This window comes from Lissotriton vulgaris, chromosome 2_2 (assembly GCF_964263255.1).
Source record: "Lissotriton vulgaris chromosome 2_2, aLisVul1.2, whole genome shotgun sequence".
In the NCBI taxonomy this organism is placed as follows: Eukaryota; Metazoa; Chordata; class Amphibia; order Caudata; family Salamandridae; genus Lissotriton; species Lissotriton vulgaris.
Genome location: NC_141688.1, coordinates 273,341,671 through 273,364,931, shown reverse-complemented (window position 1 = coordinate 273,364,931; position 23,261 = coordinate 273,341,671). Strand labels below are relative to the sequence as shown.

Genomic DNA, 23,261 nt, shown 5'->3' with positions numbered 1-23,261 from the left:
AACCGGTAGAAGTTTAAAAGAGCCCCAGCATCACAAAATGGATGCTGCTGCCACAGACACGAGTCTGACCTCCTGCTGCTGGAGCAAACTCTGGCAGGAGAGACCCCTGGACAATAGGTTTCCTGTCCAGGGAGGTGTAACCATCTCCCCAGACAGGCTTTAGTGTATTGGGTCAGGGTGGGTGCATTCAGTGAATGCTTTTCAGACACTGCCTGGGTCACACAAGGTGTCCCTGTGCATACCCCAGTTCAAACCGGTTCCAGGGGCTCTCAGCCCCTGCTCTGGCGCGAAACTGGAAAAAGGGGAAGAAGTGTAACCACCCCCTCCCCAGGTCCACCCATAGGTGGAACCTTAGAGTTAGTCCATCCCCTAAACTTGGTGTAAGTATAGGTACCTAGTCACTAGAACTTTAGATTACTCTGGATGAAACTCGGCAACATATATCTTGGACCTTCGACATTCTATTTCGAATAGAAGACTGAAGAAATCTCCCTTGGGGTCAAGGAGTGACTCCCCTGTTCAAACGGGCACCAAAGAAGCATCTTGCTGGTCTTCATTTTCAAGGCTCCCGCCGGATCCCGAAGAATCTTCGACACAGGACACGGACTTCTAGAGATCTCTGAGGCCGACACGAGATCACAACAAAGCTGAGACCCGCAGCCATCATAAGAGATGTGGGACCGGAACTCCTGGACACGGCATATTTGCAAGTGCACCTACTGCCCGAGCTTTGGGCCCGAGCTTTGTGCATTGGGCTATTTGTAGTCAAAGCCCTGAGCACCTTTTGCACTGAAGATTGTGGGCCTACACTCCACGAGTGTTCCGTGGGCCCGCTTTCAGCATTCCTGCTTGAGGCTCCTTCGCGATCTCTGATCCTTGACTAGTGGGTCCCCACGAAGGTAACTCTTTTGTTTCCTGGGCGTTCCTGGTTGCTCCAGACGTGCCCTGACTCCCCTCCAAAGGGTGAGTCCCTTAGACCTTGCTGGTCTGCACCGAAGCCAATCCTTCCATTCTGCATGGGTTGCTGTTGCCATGGCTTGTTGGGTCCAATCTGGATTCCGACACCACAGAACTCGACATCCGACGTGGGACAGCTTGAATACAGCTCCTGGTTTTCGTCGACGCCTCCTGGTCCTCGTGGCTGAAGAGTCACGCTTCACCTCCATCACCTGAAATCACCCAATATCGGCTGGCATCTTCTTGTTGCCTCCCTGGTCACTGGCAAGTGATCCAGACTCGGTCCCCTCTCCTTTCAGGTTCTTCAGATCTTTGATCCACACTTTTCAACCTGGTTGCCTGCAGCACTTCTTTGCAGCTCTCCATAGGAAACGACGACGAAACCCGACATGAAAAAAAACACCTATGAGACTAGAGGGGTGTGTTTAGAATTATATATATATATATATATATATATATATATATATATATATATATATATATATATATATACACACACACACACACACACACACACACACCCACACACACACACACACACACACACACACCTGGTGTGGTACTCCTTTCATTTGATCATTCATGAGATTATAGACTGGTAAAACAAGCAGGTTTACATTCATTCAATACTTAGCCTGAAGTCTGCTCTCCACAGCTACCACTAGGATAGCTTTCTATAAAGGTTGTTTTAAACTTACCATCAATAAGGGTCGATTGGACTGGTACAAGGTGCCCACTAGAATAGTGGACATCATATGTCAGGCCAACTTCTCACATGTACTCCGTAGTTGGTGCATTCCTAAATGTGTGAATGGGATGGTGATGTGTGAGGCAGAATTTGGCATGCATCTTACCTTGTCTTGTGTTTGCAGGGTCGGAGCTGTCAATGTCAGCCACACTACTGATGATCTCTGGCTGAGGGTTGGACTCCACCAACTCCTCGAGGGGTGTTGACTCTGTTGCAGTTGGTATTCCCTCACCTGTCTTCTTAGCCTCTGCCAGCCTGATTGCCACCTTGTCCTTGGAACTGGAGCGCATATCGTACCATCTCTTTCTCCGGTCCTCCACAGAGAGCCGGGTCACACCATTGGCATTTACCTTTAACATGATGTCCAGCCATATTTTCCTCTTTCTTGGCTCTGGCACACAAAGTGATTTTTTCCGAATAACAACTCATGGCTGTGTATCATTTCCTCTATCAGCACCTGCTGCTCCCTTTCGCGGATCTTCTGCTTTCTCTTTCTCCCAGCCTCCTCCTTTCCTTTTCTTTCTCCTGGGTATCCATTGGAAATCTTTGCAAATGCAGTACTCAGTTCTCCGTCTCTCCTCCCAGCCTCTGAATCAGCCTCAGGCAATCAGGTGCAGCATGGGCAGTCACACTTCCTGGTTGTGATTTCAACAGGCTGCACCTGAATGGCAGATTTTATTTTTGCGATTCTTTATTTGCAAATTCGCAAATAAGGAATCACTATTTGCGGGTCGCTGTGAATTTCTGCGATTTTTTCTTTACATCGCGTTTTGCGAATCTCAAAATGCAATTTGCTAAAAATAGCATTTTGAATATCGCAAACACAAAATTTCATACATATGCCCCAAAGTTATTTTGGCCCTTTGGAGGTAGTTTTAACTATCACCACACTGAATATTCACCTCTGCTCTTTCTGACTAGGGGAGTTGTAGCCCTATGGACTTCACAGTCTGGGTATGAAGAGGGAACCCAATGATGAAGCATGTCGCCCTCGAGTGAGTGAGGGTTCTCGTCCTAAAGAAGGATTTCTCCCTTTTGATCAGGTCCATCAGTTTTCGGCTTTAAACTAGCTGTAGCAAGGTAGGATCCATCTGCATGGTTACCCCCACTATATGCCTGGTGCTAAGCAGTTTTTGACTAGTCTGACTAGGAGCCTGCTAATCAGGACCCCGGTCTCTCTACTTTCTCCCTTAAATTGTTATGTTCACTACTAAGGTACATCACAGATTGGGTACTGGGGTATCCTTATCAGTCCCTAGTATATGGTGCTAAGGTACCCAGGGCATAGGTACCCCAGAGGTAACCCATGGGCTAAAGCATGCCTTATGCCACCCATGGGAGACCATTCAAAATGGAACTACAGGCCTGCCATTGCAGCCTGTGTAAGCTGGTACTAGCATCACTTACTGCACTTAAAACATGTAAGTCACGCATATTGCAGGCCTTATCAATACTGAAGGCAGGGTGCTTGGTTCTAAGCGTGAAGGTGTTACTGCATGAGCAGTACACCCCTATGGCCTACGGAGTCCATTCTCCTGGGATGTAAGTGAAGCACGTGAACTGAAGAAAATGGCCTGTCTGCGCCCCAAAACCATGTGCACTGCGAAGTATGCCACATTGGCGAAAAAGTCATTCCATTTAAACCACTTAGAACTACTTCTTTGATCCTTGTATGCCTCTTCTTTAATTTATTCTTAGTTTGGTGTCCCCACTCGACCTCGTGCGCCTTTTTCCCAAATTTCTACTATTCAGATTATTCCCATCCGGACCTTTCAAAAGAACATGACAGATGAGAAGTTCGTCAAAAGCCAGTGTTCATTAAATAAAACCCAATGCATTTCGGGCTAAGAAATGCCCTTCAACAGGGGTCACTGCCGCCAAAGTTTAAAAGCCACCCTTTCTTCCTTCAAATATCGGAAATCATGATTCCAAACCAGCTCTGGGAGCCGTTGGCTCCAGCTCTGTTGCGAAACTGGACAAAGGCATGTGGGTAACCTCCCCGATGTCCAGACCCGCCCCTGGGAGGGTCACCTGAATTGTCCTAACCCTTTCCTATTGGTATTTAAGGGCATACCTGTGGGTGGGTCCCTAGATTTGTCATGGGACAAGATTCAGATCAGACACAACTTCTTCTTCTACCGTCTGGGCCCTCTGGACTTCATTTGGTCTCGACTTCATATGCCTTCCAGTCTGCTGGGTCGTCTGTGCCTGTGCACCGTACAGGAACCTTTCAAGGCCTGTGGGCATCAAAGACACCTGAAGGATGCTTCCTTGAAGTGAAGGAGTCACTTCCCTTCATTCGCAAGCACCGCAACTAAGTCAACCGTTCTGTTGAGCCTGAGCTCCTCTGTACTCCAAAAGGTTCTTCAATACAGGTGGTGGTTCCCCACAGCTCTCGAGGCCTGCCCTGCTCTCCAAGTTGGAGGCCAGTATCCCTCGTGGGGGCTGTAATAACCGAACCCCTGTGCACTGCGTAAACTTGTAGTTGCAAAGGCTTGTTGGCTTCCTTCCAAGAAGATCTTCGAGGTCCAAGTAGCCCCAACCTCGAGCATCTTGAGTGACCAGAATCTTTGGCCACATCGCATCGTTGTGCATTGTGGCCTGCATCTTTTGGTGAGCTGCTTTAGGTCCTCTTGCGACTCCAGTGCCTCAGGCATCTGGAACCATTTGAGGGTCACCTTTGTTTCTTTTGGGCTCCCCTGATTGCTCGGGCCTGCCCCGACTCCCCTGCTTGTGATGAGTCCCCTACACCTATCTGGTCCCAACATTGCACCTTCTTGGACCTCTGCGTGGGTTGCATTTGCCAAGGCTTGTTAGTTCTTCCGCCAGACATCGACCCCCTCAGCACTCGACATCCGACGTGGTACAGCTAGTGCATGGCTCCAGGTCTTCCTCTGCGTTGCCTGGTCTTCACAGCTGCACAGTCAAGGTCCTAATAAACTCTCCTGCAACTCCCGACAATGGTGGGCATTCGTCTTCCAGATCTCCTGAGCGACATAGACTCTGTACCATTTGCTTGCAGGTACCTCTCAACTAGAATCCACCTTCGGATTTCATCGGACACCTTCACCTTCATCAGTAGTGGCACTTTCCTGAAGTCCACCATTGGGTTCAGCGTCGGTTTCCGACACCACTTCACACCTATGCACCCGGCTTCGCTGATGTAGGTAACGTGGGTACTAGGGTATCCACGAGTGGCATGGCTCTCCAACCTTCGGTCTTCCGGAGGGTTTCTTCAGGGTCCACTGGGAAGGGAATCTTTTTCTTTAAAATTCCAACTGCGACTTATACGTTGATTTGTACAGAGCACACGCTCTCCGTGGAGTTCCTAGTAACCCACCTTGGGTGGTTCCTTGGGTACCCAGCACTTCTACGTCCTCTCGACATTGTCTTGACCCGAGTAGTGGTTCTTATATCACTTTCTTAGTATATGGTTTGGTCTCTCCCCCTGGGGTCCCCTGTATATTCTGTGCTATTTACTGTATTTCTATGCAAGGTATTGTGTGCATTGTGATTATCTCCGGATAGGAGATATCTTAATGTGTTAGAGAGTATTATATAATATATACATATTTTTATAAACACCTTGTGAGGTTCTTTGTCACTCAATCTATACTATAAGATTACATTCTGGCAAAACAAGCTACTGTAAAGTCTGACTAAGTCTGAAGCCTGCTCTCCACAGCTACCACTTCGAGAGCTTCTAAGGTTGTCTAAGACCTCCTAAATCACTATAAGGGCTGTCTGGACTGGTGCAGGGTGTCCACTAACGTTAGTGGACATCATATACAAGGCAAGCTTCTCACACTAGCTGTTAGCCCGGTTTTTATGACAATACCTGGCCTACTTCTGTGTGAGTCGCAGGATAGAGTGGGAGCAGGACGCACCAGGATGGGCCAATCCCTAGATCCCCAGTATGAATATTATTACACTATACTATATAACATTCCAAGGCAGCAGTCCACTGCTATGTCTAATTTTTTTTACTTAACTTTTTATTGCAAACATACGCCTGTCACGTTTAGGTGGCAATATTTCTCCTTTTAAGTACTAGCAATGTATCATACATATAGTTGTTGTGCTTCTATGCATGTTTTATTGTGAATGTGTGACTAGATGATTTCCAGAATAAGTCAGTGGATGGATGTTCTAATGTATACGTGCAAGTCTGAATGACAGAGTGCATGTATGATGAACTATTTAGTGCCTAAACTCACCAGTGACTAAAGAGGCACATTCAGTTATAAGCCAGACCTGCTTCCAATTCCAATGCTTATCTTATCATAGGCGATTACTGATGTCAAAAGTAGAATTTAATAAGAAATTAGAGACAGGTTTTTAAACAGGGAAAGCAGGCTTCGATGTATAATAGGAAAAATAACATCAAAAAACCTTGCTGGAGCAGAGCTTAAATGCCCAATTTTTGCTACTGCTGAATGGGAGCCTCAACCAAAATATACTCATGCAATAGTAGAACAAAAAAAAAAAGAACACTACAGGGTCATTTAATCGGGTTGTAAATGAGTCTTCCTGCATGAAGCCTTGTTTTTTTGTACCTTTTAAAGACGTATGTATCATTTGATCTGTAACAATCCCTACTAAGTTTATAAGTTGTGAAATGATACAGTTATTTATCTTGGGTTTACCTTTCGTTAGGTGAGTAAAGCTGTCAAGAAACTCCTCATACGTCTGCTCATGGCTGTTCAAAAACTGATCAAGCACCTCCTGAATGTTCTTATCCTCTTCCATGATATCATTCCTGCCGTAAGCAAGGTATCCCTCTGTAATATCCTACATCAAATACAAAGAAACAAACAGTGATAAGGAAGATCTTTCGGTAGAACTTGACGTTTTGACTGACTTCTGGTGAAGAGGATGGATGTGCCAATTTCAATTTGAAAAGAGATGCATGACATTTATCGGTGCACCTACTATCAGCTATCCATTGCCTCGGAATTTATTCGCGGTTGGGGTCAATCATATCAAGTCTTCATGGGTTGCTGCTACGTTCTCTGGGAGTCTACACTTTGCATGAGCAAGGCAGCAAGGACATATCAAACCAGGTATGTCCCTAAGGACTTCTTTCAACATCCTGATCGCCAGTTCCTGGTATGAAGGTATTTCTACAAAGGATGCTTGCCTTTTCTGGAGCTGTACAATCAACAACAAAAATTTACTACTGAAGCTGATCCCTGTATTGTAAATATAATATCATTGGTGGAATTAAGGGATGTCATATGCCCCAGGATTTAAGTTTTGAAAAAACTTAGCCCAGACAATTCTACAAAATATCAATATGTACGTCCTCATCTACAATGTGCACAGCTGCGTGTCACTGAGTACTGGGAGGATAGGCGGGGGCACGAAGCTTTGTAATGTCATGTAGTTTTATTCCAGAAACGAAGCTTGGCAATGAGCGGTAAATGGTGGTTCAAATGGTTGCTGGTCAAGTTACAATACAAAATGTCCTACTAATGTCTCCAATATTGAACTGGAAAAGGTAATAATGTAAGAGGTTTCAAATGAATACACGTAAGGCATTGAATGAATTTAGAGACATGGTGTACCACTATAAACACCTATGGTCTAAGAGCACTACAAGGCAGAGGAGACCCTTGCGTACGCAAGCTCACTTACCACTTCCTAATTTTCTTGTTTTTTTCCAACTACCTGAACAAGGTAATAATAATACTTTCTCTCTGCCTAAAGATACCCAATCAAAGGCTTTATTATGAAAAATTGATTCAGTCATAACAATTGTGGGATTTTCTCAATTTATCAGGCTCGTCTGACCACTGGTCTGTAGTCACAATCAATACAATAGCCACCACAGCCATGATGCCAAAACCTTTGTTTGTTTCTGGAACCTAAAAATGTAGGACAAATCCCATTTCCATTCAAGAAACAAAGAAGTTGTCATTCATTTGTAGTACAATTCATATGAGGGGGAATAGCATTCACCTAAAGGTACGACCCAGAATAGCTGCAGCCTTAACATCCATAGAAATATATAGCCTTATAGGCCACCGTATATACCGGAGCTGTGTGCCTGGTGCAGCGGGCTATAAGAAGGGCTCGAGTAGGGGTACTACGCGGGTGAACGGCGTACCCCCACTTATTTTACCAGAGGTTGGGGTGGGGCGCTGTCCCCCTGCCAAACAGCTGAACTTAACGCTTTGGGATCTCTGGGACGAGGAGCTCGGCATCTTTCATGACGTCACTTCCTGTCGTGACGTCACTTCGGGTGACAGCGTCCCCCCACTTCTTTTTTTAGGACTTGTGCCCTAGCTATAAGGCTATTAGAATATACCACTCAATGAGGGCTGAACACTCCAATTAAAAACACAGGGGCTGGGTGGCGTGGCTTGCGCGCCGGCAAGATGGCGGCGTAGTCCCGGAGCTCCACACATCGAGCCGCGGAACCTAGCATCTTTTCGCGGCACGGAGGGGTTTCTTCACCAGCGGAGAGCCGTTTCGGAGGACCGGAATGTGCAACTCATGAACAGTTGCCTTGGTTTTCCGGCTCCGTATCATTTTCGGCACCTTTCCGCGAAGGAGTGTTTCTTCACAATAGCGGCTGCCATTTTAAGCGCCGGCCGCGTTTCCTCATAGCGGCCGGCGGGGAGGTCCTCCACAGACTCCTAACATGCCGCTTTCGATATAACTCATCCTCCACTGCAGCGTTTTTGTAAAGGTGAGCCTCCCTGTTCCACTATGCTGTTCTTCATGATGCTCACTATATTCTTGCATGGAATGCCTTAATTCTGCCAGCCGCCATTTTGTGCTCCACTACATCTCCTCACAAGATTTCTTGCACTTCTCATATGACGCCCTGCGGAGAAGTTATCTTAGACAGTTCAACATTGCATTCTTATCTCAGCGGCATATCTGAATAACATGTTAAGTTTGCCATTCCTGCGATTTCTTTTTTGTTCTACTACCTACATGCAGCTCCTCTGAATCCATGCGGCCCCTCACGTAACCTCTTCTTCTTGGAGGTGCTTTACCCAGCTTTATCTTTCTGGCTGCGAGGAACCTGCTTTCAGACTGCCATATAACAGTGCCTTTGCTTCTCTCAGGATTTTCTGAGCTTACTCCGGAACTTTTTCTTGCTGTACTACTGGCTTCACTGCAATTTTCTGCTCTTCTCCCGCTGTGCTTAACCACCTGTATCCTTTCACTGGGATCATTGATTTTTTTCAATTATTTCCTTGAGCTCTCATGGGAAAACTCCGCAACCTAAAGCTCACTTCTACTACTCATAAAGCTCCACTTGGATCGGATTCTGATTCTCCTCTCCCACACATGGAGGAAAACCGTCCATCAAAATCGGAAACACCGCACGGAGCCATCCCAAAGACTTCCAACGTGGGTAAGACGCCATCCTCTTTGGTTTCTTCTAAGCGTCTCAAAAAAGATCCACCTTCCCCTAAGAGTTCTTCCTCCTCTTCCTCTATGGATCTCATACTAGAGGAACTACGTGCTCTCAAGCCTTTCATGGAAGCCACCACCAAAAATATGCAGGCAATGCAGGAGAAATGGTCTTCTCAGGATGCGCGTGTTCTCACCCTGGAACAATCCGCAGACTCCTTGCAATCCTCCTGTTCTCGTATTTCGTCCATGGAAACGGAGATCCTACTACTAAAGCGACAGACCGAAGATTTGGAGAACAGAAACCGCAGGAACAATCTACGCCTTTACGGCCTTCCGGAACTTTCAGAAGGGTCTAATCCCACCGCCTTCTTCCAGTCCTTTCTCGCTAAGATTTTGGATACACCAGCTCTATCGTCTATTAACATTCAACGAGCCCACCGTCTTGGCCCTAGAGTTGCTACCAAACCTAGAGCGGTCATCATGCTTCTCCTTCAATATACCGACCTTCTCCAAGTTCTTTCTGCTGTCAAACTCAAGAAACAGATCATCTGGGAGGGTCATCATCTCTACATTTCGCAGGATGTATCCAGGGCCACCGCAGAACGCAGGAAGCAGTTCTTAGACATGAGACCGCAACTTAGAGCCCTCAACGCTAGATATGGTCTTTTGCACCCTTGTCTCTTTAAAGTTACTTATAAGGACAAAACAACCACCTACGAGGATCCTGCGGCCTTACAGGCCTTTCTCCGCCGACATGGTCCTGATGTCATGGATATGTCCAATCCTGGTTGATTGACTTACTAACTCTCTTCATCAATGCATTTGAATGTAGTTCTGAGTCTTTATTGTTCGTGATCTTGACGCTCTACAGCACTCAACGTTGTTCTTCTATGTTTTCTCATGCATGTTCACCTCTTTTTCATCCCATCTTCCTTTTTAGTCCTTGTATACTCATGTACTTATCCTCAAGTTCTCTTTTTTCTCAACACCCCTTCGTCACATCACCTCGTTTTTAACCTACCTTTCCCTCATGCTGCCTTTCTTCGATATCATACTATTTGAGGTTTTGATGTTTCCTCTGGATGTTCACGTCGTCGTCTCCTGCCACCACCATCCCCCCTTTCTGTTTGGTTTTTTCGTTTTCGTAAGGATGTCTTTCAGTCGTTCGTCTCGGACATGTACTGTCTCTCTCTTCTCTATTGATGCTGTCCCTTTTCCTACTTCTCATATCCTGGCTCCTTCTCAACTACACGCTTCACCTTTTTCTCTTTCCTTCTCTATCTTATTTTTTCTGCATTTATCACTACTCTTATCCTTGACTTTTCTTTCTCTTTTTTTTTCTGGTATTCATTCCTTTTTCTATAACATCTACTCTACTTCTATTTTCATTTCTTCTCAAATGTATTTTTATGCATTATTAAGCACGTTACTTATAGCTGTTTTCTAAATTGTTTCATTCCATGTAACGACATGGAACGTTAAAGGTTTAAATAACCCAATCAAACGGCAGAGGGTTCTCTCCCATTTAGCAGACTTAAAACTGATGTTGCCCTCCTTCAAGAGACTCATTTAACTGAACCGGAGGCTTTGAAACTTAAACGCTGTTGGGTAGGTCATGTTTTTTGTTCCCCTACGACTTCTAGAAAAAATGGAGTTGCACTTTTGTTACATAAAAAGTTAAATGTTTCCTCCATTACTCATGAATGTGAAGTTGATGGCCGTTGGCTCATTGTCAATTTACTTATAGATAACATCCCACTTACCCTTTTTAATGTGTACGCCCCTACTGCAATTGATAAGTCTTTCTGGCCTGCTATTTCTACCAAACTGTCCTCCCTTACTGGTGACTACATACTCCTCGCTGGAGATTGCAATCAGATTGTGGATCCCTTCCTTGATCGACACTCAAAAGTCAAATTTACCCCCTCTAGAATGCACACACAATTTCTCAATTCCTTTAAAAATAATGCCCTTGTAGACATTTGGAGATTATGCAATCCTGAACTTCGTGAATATAGTTTCTTCTACCCTCCTCATCAATCCCAATCCCGTATCGATCATATTTTTCTCAGTAACCCTTTATCCCAACACGCTATTCGCTCAGAGATTGGCTCCATTTTACTCTCAGACCATGCATCAGTTATTGTAGACCTTGACTTACTCCCATTTTCCCTTCATTCTGGCAGATGGCGATTTAATAATGCTTTACTTTCAGACCCCACTTTTGGTGCTGAATTTACTGCTTTTGCCAAAGAATTTTTTCTTTTAAATCAAACCCCTGACTCTCCCTTTGTTATGGTTTGGGATTCATTTAAAGCAGCCTCTAGGGGTTTTATTATTAATTTTGTGTCACAACGGAAAAAACTGCACGCGGCCAAATCGGAGAAAATTTTAGCGGACATCAAGGCTTTAGAACACGCTTACTTCACCTCAAAGTCTGATTCATCCCTTAAAGCCCTTATCGATGCAAAAATCTCTTTTTACAAATTTACAACAGATGCCGCTTCTAACACCCTTCTCAAGTGTAATTCTAGATATTATGGTGGTAAGAATAAAATGGGGAAGCTCTTAGCCAACTATTTGAAGATTCGTAAAGAACGTACAAAAATCCAATCTATTAAAACCTCTTCTGGTGAATCCACATTTAAAGATAAAGAAATTCTTGCAGAATTTGCTAAATTCTATGATACGCTTTATACCCCTGAACAGACTCCTACTCCTGATGATCTTCTTGCTTATTTTCAATCTCTCCCTTCTCCTCCCACTTCTCATGTTGATTTTAACACTCTGGAACGTGATATTTCTCTCTCTGAAATCTCCCAAGCTGTTTCTAAACTCCACCATGGTAAATCTCCAGGTCCTGATGGCTTTACAATTGAATTTTACAGTCACTTTTCTTCTCTTCTCCTTCCCAAACTTCTACTTTTATTTCAATCCTTTTCCGACGCTGGCTCCTCTAGCTGTTCCTTCCAACAAGCCTTAATTTGTTTAATCCCAAAGGATGATAAAGATTATTCCTTATGCAAAAATTATAGACCAATATCTTTAGTTAACACGGATTATAAGATTCTAGCGAAAATATTAGCCTTACGTATGGACCCTCTTCTACCGGACATCATCGGTCCAGAACAATCTGGTTTTGTCAAGGGGCGTCTCTCATCAAATAATTCCCGAGTTTTTCTTAACATACTTGGTAAATCTTCTTCACTCACTCTTCCTTTTGCAGCTATTTCCCTAGATGCGGAGAAGGCTTTCGATCGCATTGGGTGGGATTTCATGTTTCAGGCTTTACGTTGGATTGGTATTCCATCTAAATTCATTTCTGTTATTTCTTTAGTCTATTCTAATCCCCAAGCTTCTATTTTTGTTAATGGGATGTCCTTGGATTACTTCTCTCTACATAGAGGAGTTAGACAGGGATGCCCTTTATCTCCCTTACTTTTTATTTTAGCTTTAGAACCCTTCCTTACTAAAATTTGTTTAGATGACACTATTTCTGGTTTTCCTTTTGGTACCCAACAAGTCAAGCTCTCGGTTTATGCTGATGGTATTCTTTTCTACTGTTACGATCCTGCTACTTCCATTCCCTCTTTTCTTCAACAGGTCTCTTCTTTTTCGGCAGTCTCCGGATATCGCTTGAACGCCGATAAGTGTGAGATTCTACCATTGAATCCTCTTTGTCAGAAACATCTCCTTTCTTCTACAGGTTTTGCATGGCAACCATCCAAAATTAAATACCTGGGAGTTTGGTTTGCTCCTATACTATCCGATACTCTCAAGCTAAATTTTGATTATGTATATAAGAAAATGGATACGGCTATTACTCGTTGGCACCCGCTCTTTCTATCCTGGTGGGGTCGGCTCAACTCTATAAAGATGATGCTATCTCCCCTACTTCTTTACACTATTTCCATGCTTCCTCTACACATTCCCCTCTCTTTCTTTAAGAAAATTGATTCTCTATTATTGAAATTCCTTTGGAATGGTAAACGGTCCCGAATAGCTCTTGCTTCCTTACGTAAAGGCAAAGCTCAATCCGGAGTGCGCTTTCCTGATTTCCAACAATACCATCGCGCTTTTTCCCTGAAACAATCGACTCGTTGGTTATCATCTACCTTGCCATATCATCCTCCTGTTTGGTTAAGCATAGAATCTTCTTTCATTTCCCCTTTCACCTTCCGGGAATTCTTATCTTTTACATCTTCCTTAACTCATTTTCGCTCACCTATTCTTTCACACTCTAGTAACCTCCTTTCTCCTTACCTCTCTTCCTCTTACTCTTCTCTTCTCTCTCTTCACGACCAGCCGATTTGGAATAACGCTCTTTTCAAAATCCGCAACCGTACTATATATTGGAGAACTTGGCATTCTCGTGGTCTCTTATGGATATCTCAATTATTGTCTCAAGGTACACCTCTCTCATTTCAGCATCTTCAATCTCTTTTCTCTTTACCCGTTTCTGCCCAAACACAATATAACGCCCTTTATCCAGTCTTGCTTTCCTACCTTCAAACTCTCCCATCTTCTAACGAAATTCCGATAGATTGCAAACCCACTTCCCTTTTATTGGACACGTCTCCTTCTGCTTCCGCTTTATATAATTCCTTTCGTCTTATCAATGATAGATTAAAATCTCATACTGAGCTTGCTTGGGAGCTGGACTTTTCTCAGGCATGGCCGGTCCCTCTTTGGGACAAAATTTGGACTAAACTCCATAAAACCTCCAGGGCTGCTAACAGTACCCAGACTTTATTTTTCATTTATCACAGAATCTTATTTACCGCACTTGCCTTGTCTCGTTTTCCCACAGACACTCCCCCTTCCTGTTGGTCCTGTCCATCCTCCTCTGCTGATCTCAAACATATGTTATTCGAATGCCCTCCTATTTCTCAGTTCTGGCAGTTGGTCTGGAAGCAAATTCAAAAGATTTTTCAATTCCAGGTCCCCTTTTCACCCTCACTAATTTTCCTAGGTTCCCTCTCGTCAGAACTTCCTCGTCCTACTAGCTATTACCCTTTACTTGATCTTTTCCTAGCTATAGCTTTTCACGTTATTACCTCTAACTGGAAACAAGCTACAAATGTTACATATCAATCCTAGTGGAATGCAATCTGTTTTAATCATCGTTTAGACACCAACTACGTATCTCCCATATCCTTAGCTATTAAACGTGACCTGCTTTGGCTTCCTTTGGTAACATACCTTTCTGCCTCTGCTCCAGTTCCTTCCTCTCCCGCCCCAGACATAGTTGAAGTCCGCAAACCTCCATGATTTCCTTATTATCTGATTATTCATATATATTTTTCATTGCTATTATTATTGTACACGTATATCTTATACTTTGCTTAAGGTTTTTCCTATTTTTATGATATGTTCATGCTTTTTCATGCTTGTAATGCTTACTTTTATGATGTTTTTATTTTAATGTTTATTTCTGCCATTTGCTTATTGTAATTCTTCTCCTTTCCTTCCCTTTCCCTTACTCCCCCTTTCTATTCCTCAATAAATCAAACTTAAAAAAAAAAAAAAAACACAGGGGCCTCCTGGACTGAGCCGTAGGGGCTGCCTTGGGTAACAATTAAGGTTTGAAATCTTACACGTTGTAAACATCCAGGTGCCAGACATTGAGTCAAGAGGTTTTAAAACTTAGCAGTGAAAAGTCACTGGTCGAAAGTTAAGAAATGAAAAAGTTCAATTGTGCTGGTCTAAGGAAGGAAGTTGGTCAGGAGACAAAAAATGACAAGCTGAGAAAGGTACTGTTGTTACAGAACACTACAAGTTTTAAAAGTCGTGCATACCACATTGTAGGTGCGAGTGTGAGGCATCATGAGTCTATCGTAAAATATATAGAAAAAGATCTTTAAAAAAAGAGTTCCAAGCGCTAGTACAGAATCGCAATTTCTCCTTTCAACCTCATCCCCGCAGGAGATAAAATGAAACAGTTGGGAAAGAAATTTGAAATAATGTTGTTTACCTTAAGGCTCTCATCCTAGGTGGCACCTAAGGCAGTGGGGGGAGCATTTTATCAAAAGAGAAATATATTGGCATTGGCCTACGTTCAAAGCCTGCAGTACACTTACAGGAGTGATTAGTACTAGATGGCACATGAACCCCAACAAAACTACTATTTACCTCCCTGTTGAATACAGTATGATCACTTCTACCAAATCACCAACCACCATGGGGCTTTGAAGTGAAAATTTCCCTTGCATTGTTCAAAGGATTTAGGTTTGCATTTCTGCTGTCTGGCACCTTTACCGACCGGCTGTTTTGCAGAAACGATTGGTTCAGTATACGGAGTATTCACACTCCGTGCAATGTACTTATTATCGTTTTGATCGAAGTAGAAACGATTGGATGATTATGCAAATGCCGCTCTCTCTATGGGATGTGTTATTGCACTCTTGCTACTGGTTACTGAACATGGCACCACAAAGAGGCAGCGACAGGGAGAGAGGCTTTCTGTTGGGGTTGGCGGTTGGGTCCATGCTGTGGGACACATGGTGAGTGTATAACTACAAAAGAGTAACTAACTGTTGGTCTAAGCAAATAACCATATAGTATGCCTAAGTGTGTCCGACTTGCTACCTGAGTGCATCCTATGTGTCAATATGGTATACAACAGGGTACTTCCACAGTGTGTAAAGTTACCATCAGGTATCCATCCTGTTCCGCCCGTTCCATCATTTGGGCCACTTCACAGAGTGGAGAGTCCACGTTGTAACCACTTCACTAGAGTCTGGCTGTGAAGTGTTTGGACTCGCAAAGTTGTTAAATGGCGAGTATTGGTAACTGGAAGCAGTGCATGAAAGAATTGTGAGTGGTGAGAAAGGTGCTCATTTAAAATTGGAGAGTGGATGCACAAAACACTTTATTCTACTGCCGTACACTTCCAATAGATAAATGAATGAATGAAAATTCACTTGTATAGCGCTATCTACCCGGAGGCCTCGTAGCGCTTATGACAGAAGACTAAGTTAGCGCGGGCTCGGGTAGATCAGCAGGAGTTGGCAAACAAGTGAGTTTTCAGGGCTTTCCTGAAGGAAAGATGATTAGTGGTCCCTCTCAAGGTTAGAGGAAGAGTGTTCCAGAGCTTAGCCGCGGTGTGTGAAAAGGAGCGGCCTCCCCAACGGGCTCTCCTAACTCTGGTAGAGGAGGCCAGCTGGAGGGTCCCAGATCGAAGGGAACGTGATGGAACATAGGGAGTGACAAAAGGCTGTAGGATTGCAGGGCCCAGGTGATGAAAGGCTTTGTGAAGAGTGCACATAGCCTTGAATTGCACTCTGGCCGCTATGGGGAGCCAGTGAAGTTCCCTTAGGGCATTCCTTGCTGATTGCCAGCGGGGGAGGTTGTAGAGCAGGCGAGCTGCACTGTTTTGGGTGACTTGGAGCTTCTGGATAACAAAGGAAGGGGCTCCCATATAGAGGACATTCCCATAGTCCAGGCGAGATAGTATGAGAGCCTGGACTAGGATCCTCCTTGCCTGAAATGGAAGCAGAGGGAGCACCTTCCGCAGCATCCTCATCAGTCCAAAACAGGTGGCTGCGGTCTTTGTGGCTTGAACTGAGAAATTCAGGGCAGTGTCAAGCCAAACTCCCAAGCTTTTTATTTGGTCCTTGGGGGCTGGGGACGGGCCCAAACATGGTGGCCAGATGGAAGCAAAGACAGAGGGGGAGGGGTTACCTAATAAGATAACATCTGTCTTCTCCCCATTGAGTTTTAAACAGGAAGATTGCATCCATCTGGCAACAGCCTCAAGACAGGGGCCTAGAGTGTTGGACGACACCTCCGTGTGGTCTAAAGAGACCACCAGTTGGGTGTCGTCCGCGTAGGTGATAATACGCACACCGAAGGGTTAGACAATCCTGTCGAGGGGTTCCATGTAGGTGTTAAATAAGGTGGGGCTCAGGGAGGAACCCTGAGGAACCCCACACCTGAGAGGATGTTTAGGTGACACAGCCTCGCCCTCGAAGACCTGGAAGAAGCGGTCAGTCAGGAATGATGTCAGCCAGTCCAGAGCCGGGCCCGACACGCCCATGTCCGCCAGACGTTGTAATAGCGTGACATGGTTAACCGTGTCGAACGCGGCGCTGAGGTCTAATAAGATGATGGCAACTTTGCCACCCTGGTCTAACACTGCTCTTGCTTCCTCTGTTACCGCTAGAAGGGCGGTTTCGGTCCCATGTAGGGGACGAAACCCTGTCTGGGAGGCACGTAGAAGACTATTTGACTCCAAATAGTTCATCAGAGTATTATTTACATGCCTCTCCAGCAGTTTGCTCAGCCAAGGGAGCAAGGAAATAGGACGATAATTCGCCAAATTGGATTGGTCGAGACTGTGCTTCTTCAGCAGGGCCCTCACCATCGCGCACTTCCAGGGGGGAGGTACGGATTTAGAGGAGATGGAAGTGTTGAGAAGGTCCAGTATGACCGGGCGAACTATGTCCATGGCCTTAATCAGAATCTGAGGGGGTGCTGAATCGTTGGGGGAGCCTGAAGTGACTTTGGAGATAAGCTTATCCAGACCCGAAGAGTCTAGGGGTGGAATTGTGTCAAGCCTGCACGGAACTGCGATATCAGAAGTGGAGGGGAGGGGGGGGTCCAGGTCATTATTAACATCCCGAAAAGAAGAATATATATTCTGTATTTTCCCAGAAAAGAACTCAGCCAGTTCGTTGCAGCGGTTTTGGGCACCATCAGCAGAGGGACATTCCGCAGGGGGTGAAATGAGTGACTTGACAATTTTAAAAATCTCCCTTGGGGCGTTAGTGGCTGCATTAATTTTGCTGCCGTAGAAGGCGGCTTGTGCCGTCTTTATCTCCTGTTTATAGAGCCTAATAGCGGCTCTATAATCATCCTTCCTAGACTTGGAGTAATCTTGTCTCCAGGCTCTTTCAGATTTGCGACAGGCTAATTTCATGGTCTTGAGAGTGGAAGTAAACCATGGGGCGGCTCTGGGTCTTTTTATAAGGTTGGTAGCCTGTACAGGAAGGACCGTGTCAAGTGTGGTAGAAATCCACTCATCAAAATTGTTAGCTGCTATGGTGGAATTCGACACTTTCCCGGGTAAATTTTTAACCAAAGCGGCTTCCCAGGCGGAGAGAGGAAGTGAGGACCATTTCCTGCCTCGATGTTTAACGGGGCCGCAAGTGGAGGGGGAAAGATTAGTGCGCCAAATGAAGGGGATTAAAAAATGATCCGTCCAGGGTAACGGGACTGGGGATTCGACCAAGAGATCGCCAATATTGCTGTAAATGTGGTCCAGCAAGTGACCTCTATTGTGGGTTGGAAGAAATCCCTTTTGTTGTAGTTCTAGCGCGGAAAGATTGGAGCAGAGGGTGATAGCTGCAGTATCATGGGGGTCGTCTAAGTGCAAGTTAAAATCACCTAACAAGGTGAAGTTGGGTGAGGACAAGATGATACCTGCAGTAATGTTCGTCATTTTAGTTATAAAATTGTTGAGAGCACCCGGAGGACGGTAGGCTAAGATGCCAGAAAAAGTAGTGGTGGGGGAAAAATCAAGTGAAAAGTGAAAACTTTCGCAAGATGGCACAGTTATAGGGGTAATTCGGCATTTGTAGCTGTCACGATAGACAATCGCCACTCCTCCACCTCTACCAATCAGGCGATCTAGTCTCTTTAGCGTAAATCCTTGAGGGATGGCCCAGACAATAGCTGGATCGTTGTCCATATGGAGCCACGTTTCCGTCAGGAAAATTGCATGGGGGTTAAGGTCTTCGATCAAAGAGTGTAGCTCAGTGTGGTGCTTAGAGACGGACCTACAATTCAGGAGGAACATTTTCCAGTCCTGAGTGGGTGATGATGGACGAATAGAGGGGCTGGAGGGACGCCAGTTACACTGTTTGCAAACATAGTCAATCTGATAAGGAAGATAGTTATGGATACACGTAGGGTTGTAAGGAGGACAAAGGGCATGAAGCGATAAGGCATCGTAAGACAGCGAGGGGCCTACCATAATGAAAGAAGCTGGGCGCCAGGTAGCGGGAAGCGTCTGGACGTGGACTGGCGCAGACTGGCTTCTCTCTGGCGCCTCTCCGGCGCGTCTGCGGCGCTACCGCTGCGCGTCACCGCTGCGCGGGCAACTGCGTAATTAAAAGGAATAGGCGGAGTTGGAGACTAGCGCGTCAACCCACCGAAAATGGCCGCCTCTGAAGGAGCAACCAGGAAGTGGTGCCGCTTGCCTCCCTCCACAACAAACAGCACTGGTTGCTGCGGTGGACCGGGGAGTAAGCGCGCCCAAATCAGGTAATTTAATACAATAAAAGCAGTTTTAAAATGAGCTAAAGCAAAGCACAGATAGGAATACAAGAGCGCTTGTAGCAGTCCTACTTGCCACCAAGCGCCAGCGCTACGATTTCCTTAGGTCCCGCTACGAAAAACATAGTTAGTGCAAAGGGTCAGTGGGTTCAACAAATAACTACTGACTAGATGTTTAGGTCGACCTGTTTCTGCAGTTTTATGATCCTCACAAGGTATCTACTGCTTCATCAGGACCATTATGAACTTTGCTACTACTTCAAAAATAATTGTTGGTGAAACAACGAAAAAAATGATAGGGATATCACCGGATTCGTCCTCTCAGTCCTCCTGTGTAAAGGGAAGGTGTCCAAACGCAGGAGGCATCAGGTCAATGACACAACACAGACATACAAAGGATAAAGATAACAGTAAACCTATTAGTACCGTTATCTCACATAAAGCTGTTCACATGTAATAGCTCATGTACAAGTCAGTTTGACATCACCCATCTAAAGCTTATGGGCACTCCTCCAGCTCACCTTAAGTGCGAGAGGAACGTGCTTCTCTTCACCTGGCTACAGCTCAGGTTCTTGGGGCACCGTTCTGTCAATAAAGAGATGTGTGTAACAAGTAAGAAATACTTCACAACAACTAAAAAAATATTAACTAGACTCTGTTCATAACATATGTAGTACTCTACGCTGTTAGTGTCCAAATTAAGCGGGCAAATCCTCCTCGTGATAAGGAGTAATCAGTCATCGATCTCAACAGATTGTGGTCAACTGTCATTCAGGGTTCAATGAGTACCCGTTTTTATGCCCCATACTCATGTTGAAAAAAGCTAGTATCAAAAGATGGCATATACGCCAGGAACGCATAGCCTCTTTCAGGGGTCTGCCGGGTGGGTGACTACTATCAATATAGTCCATCCACTTAAGGCAGAGTTTAAAGGCTTCGTGGGTGCATTAAAACAAATATAAATGTACTTTACCCGGTCAGGTTTCGTGAATAAATGGAGCCGGTCTACACAAACCCCCTTACACTTATTTAAATTGTCTGAAGTAGCGTATATTTCAGGACCGCATTACCTCTTGACATATCTTACCGGGCGATTCAAGTGTTGTTGGACCATAAACCCGCCCGCTACGCGTTGACTGGTAAGGCTCGAATAGATAAAGCTGAACAATTCAGAGCCCCTTGAGCTTGTTAAGAGTATCCAAGGTAGCGTGTATGTCAGAGACACAATACCTCTTAGCGTAGCCTGACAGGTGATTAAAATGCTGTTGATATACACAATTATAGTGTTCAGCTCGCTACACACTCTATGTTAAGGCTCTGTGGACACATTAAATTAAGGCGCGATAGACACCTCAAAACTGGTCGAGCGCTTGCACACAAGCGACACTTTGCGTTAAAATTGATTACATCGTAACACAAAAACACAAAACAAGGCATACTCATGGTACCCACCTATCCGTCGGTACTCCACGCTGCCATCTGTACTGGGACGGTGCTGGCGGCCATACTGCTTGATGGTACTGTGGTGTGATTGGTCTAGCACCACGTTATTGGGAATACAACGGGGAGTCATGGGAAATGTAGTTCCGGACTCTAAAAGATCTTGGCGTGCGCATAAGGATCGCGTTATCCGCAGCCTACAATACCCATGATGTTCCTGGGGCATGTAGTCACGTCTGCACACGTCCCGTGTTCGATATTAATTCAGCAAAAGGTGGCACCTGATCACCTCCGCTGTCATGGCTCTTAGATCCTATAAGGCTCCTCGGGGTGCCCACCTCAAAATGCTTATTCTAGGTTAGAACTTGTTATCAGTATGGCAAAGTCTTGGACACTAGGTCAAAGGCACGCATATTGTCCAGGACTACAGAGTGCATAGTTGCTGGACAGTAATTTCATATTGTTATAAGGAATATGTACGCTCTAATGTTACATCTGCTCTATAATTCTCCTATCGATTAGCAGATAGAAGGAAGAGAACTTATTCCACATGGTTAAACATAGTGGTTTTTAGGTCTCGCGACCTATCAATGCGCGCAAGCGCATTGAGCGGAGCGAGAAGTCAAGTGCTCGAAATCCTCGTCAAACCAAGGGCTTCTTGCGCTGCGGTTTTCATTAAGTTCACGTGAATCACGTGACCAAACAAGCACGCGCATTCACGGCCGTACAGCACATCAAAGGGCTTCGCCCAGCGTGCGCTCTGCGGCTTCTCCTCCCCTAACACGCTTCTCCTCCCCTAACACCCCACACCCTCAAACATGTTAATGCCTTTGTGACAGTCTGTACCAAGTCGCGTCACTCGGAATTCAACATCCCAAGGTACACACACACCCCAAGCCTCCCGTATCTCACCAGGTCTAACCCCAAGCCATAAGCTATCCTCCCAAGTCGAACTCTCAAGCATTTTATGTCTGAGCCGCTAACCGGGGCTCACCAAAGTCTTACTCATTAGCCACCTATGACTTCACCCAAAATGTCCACAGCTCCCTTGCATATACTCACGAGCCCTCAAGTCTTTCCCCATCCACTTGTCTTAATCTCAAAGGGCTCCTATTACCCACAACCCAGCAGTAATGCACACATTTCGTATGCCCATCCTGTATTAATACCCGGTGCTCCATTCCTGGCACTAAAATAGCAAACATCTCCGAGTCCGAGACCTCGTATTACCACCAGCGCCAATAGCACACCTCTCCTACTCAAACTGGGACCCCACATTCATTCTACAATAATTCGATACTATCCCCATCTCGCTTACCCCCATGGCGATGGCACTGGTTCCTCTCAGGTTTAGCGCGTGCGGCGAGGGTACAGAAAGGGGGGCGCGTGCCGGGAAGTCACTGCGCGTGCGCCCACCCTCGAAAAAGGAGTACAATGGGCTGCCTACAATCTGCGGGGCGCTGGCGTGGTGGCCATCTTAAGACGGGGCTTTCTCAGAATCATGCAAGTTGTCACATACCGCTGCCGCCATAGCCGGTCGGGGTGACTATGAATGGTTGTGGGCTTAACATTATAACTGTTTCAAATTAGGTGCACCTTATCTGCCGTAAATCTGTTCTTTTGTCTCAGACTCCAGAATACATAATGAAACTGTTGCCTGTCGCAAGGGTTTTTTGTTGGCAGGATCTGGCTTTGCTCTCACCATACCTGCCTTTCAACAACGACCAACCTCCCAAACCACTCTGTTTGGTGCACTGGACCCCTCAGACCACCGGGCCTCGGTGCCACTGTACCCGCCGCACGAGCGCCCCTGAATGCTGTGTACCGAACCGCTCTTTATTATTTTACTTCTTAAATGCAAGAGCTTGTTTTCTGATTTTGTTCAGAAATAGCTAATTCTAATCGTCCAGTGCCTTCCAGTGGCAGAATTGGAAACACATTCCTCTACTGCCCCTCACCCGCGATCGGAGACACTGAAACGGGTGTGGAGGTTTTTTCTTGCACCCTGTGGTTCGACAGTCTCGAAGCAGCAGCTGCAGCAGCTGTCGGGTTGTAACAGTTTTCAGTGACCATTTACTGCATTAACCCCTAGCCTGCTGTTTGTGTGCCACGCACCCCTTTCCCCTGCCCACGCTGCTGCTGATCTGCTTGAGCCTAAAGCCCCCTCCCCCTCCACACACCCAGCTTTTTGGTTCTCTGTAAATTCGTCCTGCTGTCTCTGCCTGTGCTGTAAACCCAGCCTTTTGCATGCTGTGCAGCGTCTGTTCAAACTTCCGAGGATGCTTTTCCACTTAAAAAAACAAGTCCGTGGAGGCGGTTCCACTAGGCAGGTCTTGGCTGTTAAGCAAAGGGAATGGTTTTTTTAGACCTTGAAGGCATCCTTGGTGCCATTTCTTCAGTTTCAGTGTGTGCACTATACAAATGCCCTCTCGCTTTCCTGTTACCCTGTGGCACACCAATCGGA

The 23,261-nt window shown here is 45.5% G+C and overlaps 1 protein-coding gene across 2 annotated transcripts in view; it reads right to left on the bottom strand.

Annotated features, from left to right (window-relative positions):
- IFTAP (intraflagellar transport associated protein) overlaps nucleotides 1-23,261 on the bottom strand; it is a 250,190-nt gene that overhangs the window by 163,264 nt on the left and 63,665 nt on the right. Inside the window, exons 2-3 of one of the 2 annotated variants that reach the window (XM_086959605.1) lie at nucleotides 19,879-19,942; nucleotides 6,352-6,496 (exon numbers count right to left, since the gene is read on the bottom strand). In XM_086959605.1, the coding sequence (XP_086815731.1) occupies nucleotides 6,352-6,454 (103 nt within the window). In that variant the 5' untranslated portion in view covers nucleotides 6,455-6,496; nucleotides 19,879-19,942. The remainder of the gene's footprint in view (nucleotides 1-6,351; nucleotides 6,497-19,878; nucleotides 19,943-23,261) is intronic. The other variant, XM_086959606.1, reaches the window with a different exon arrangement.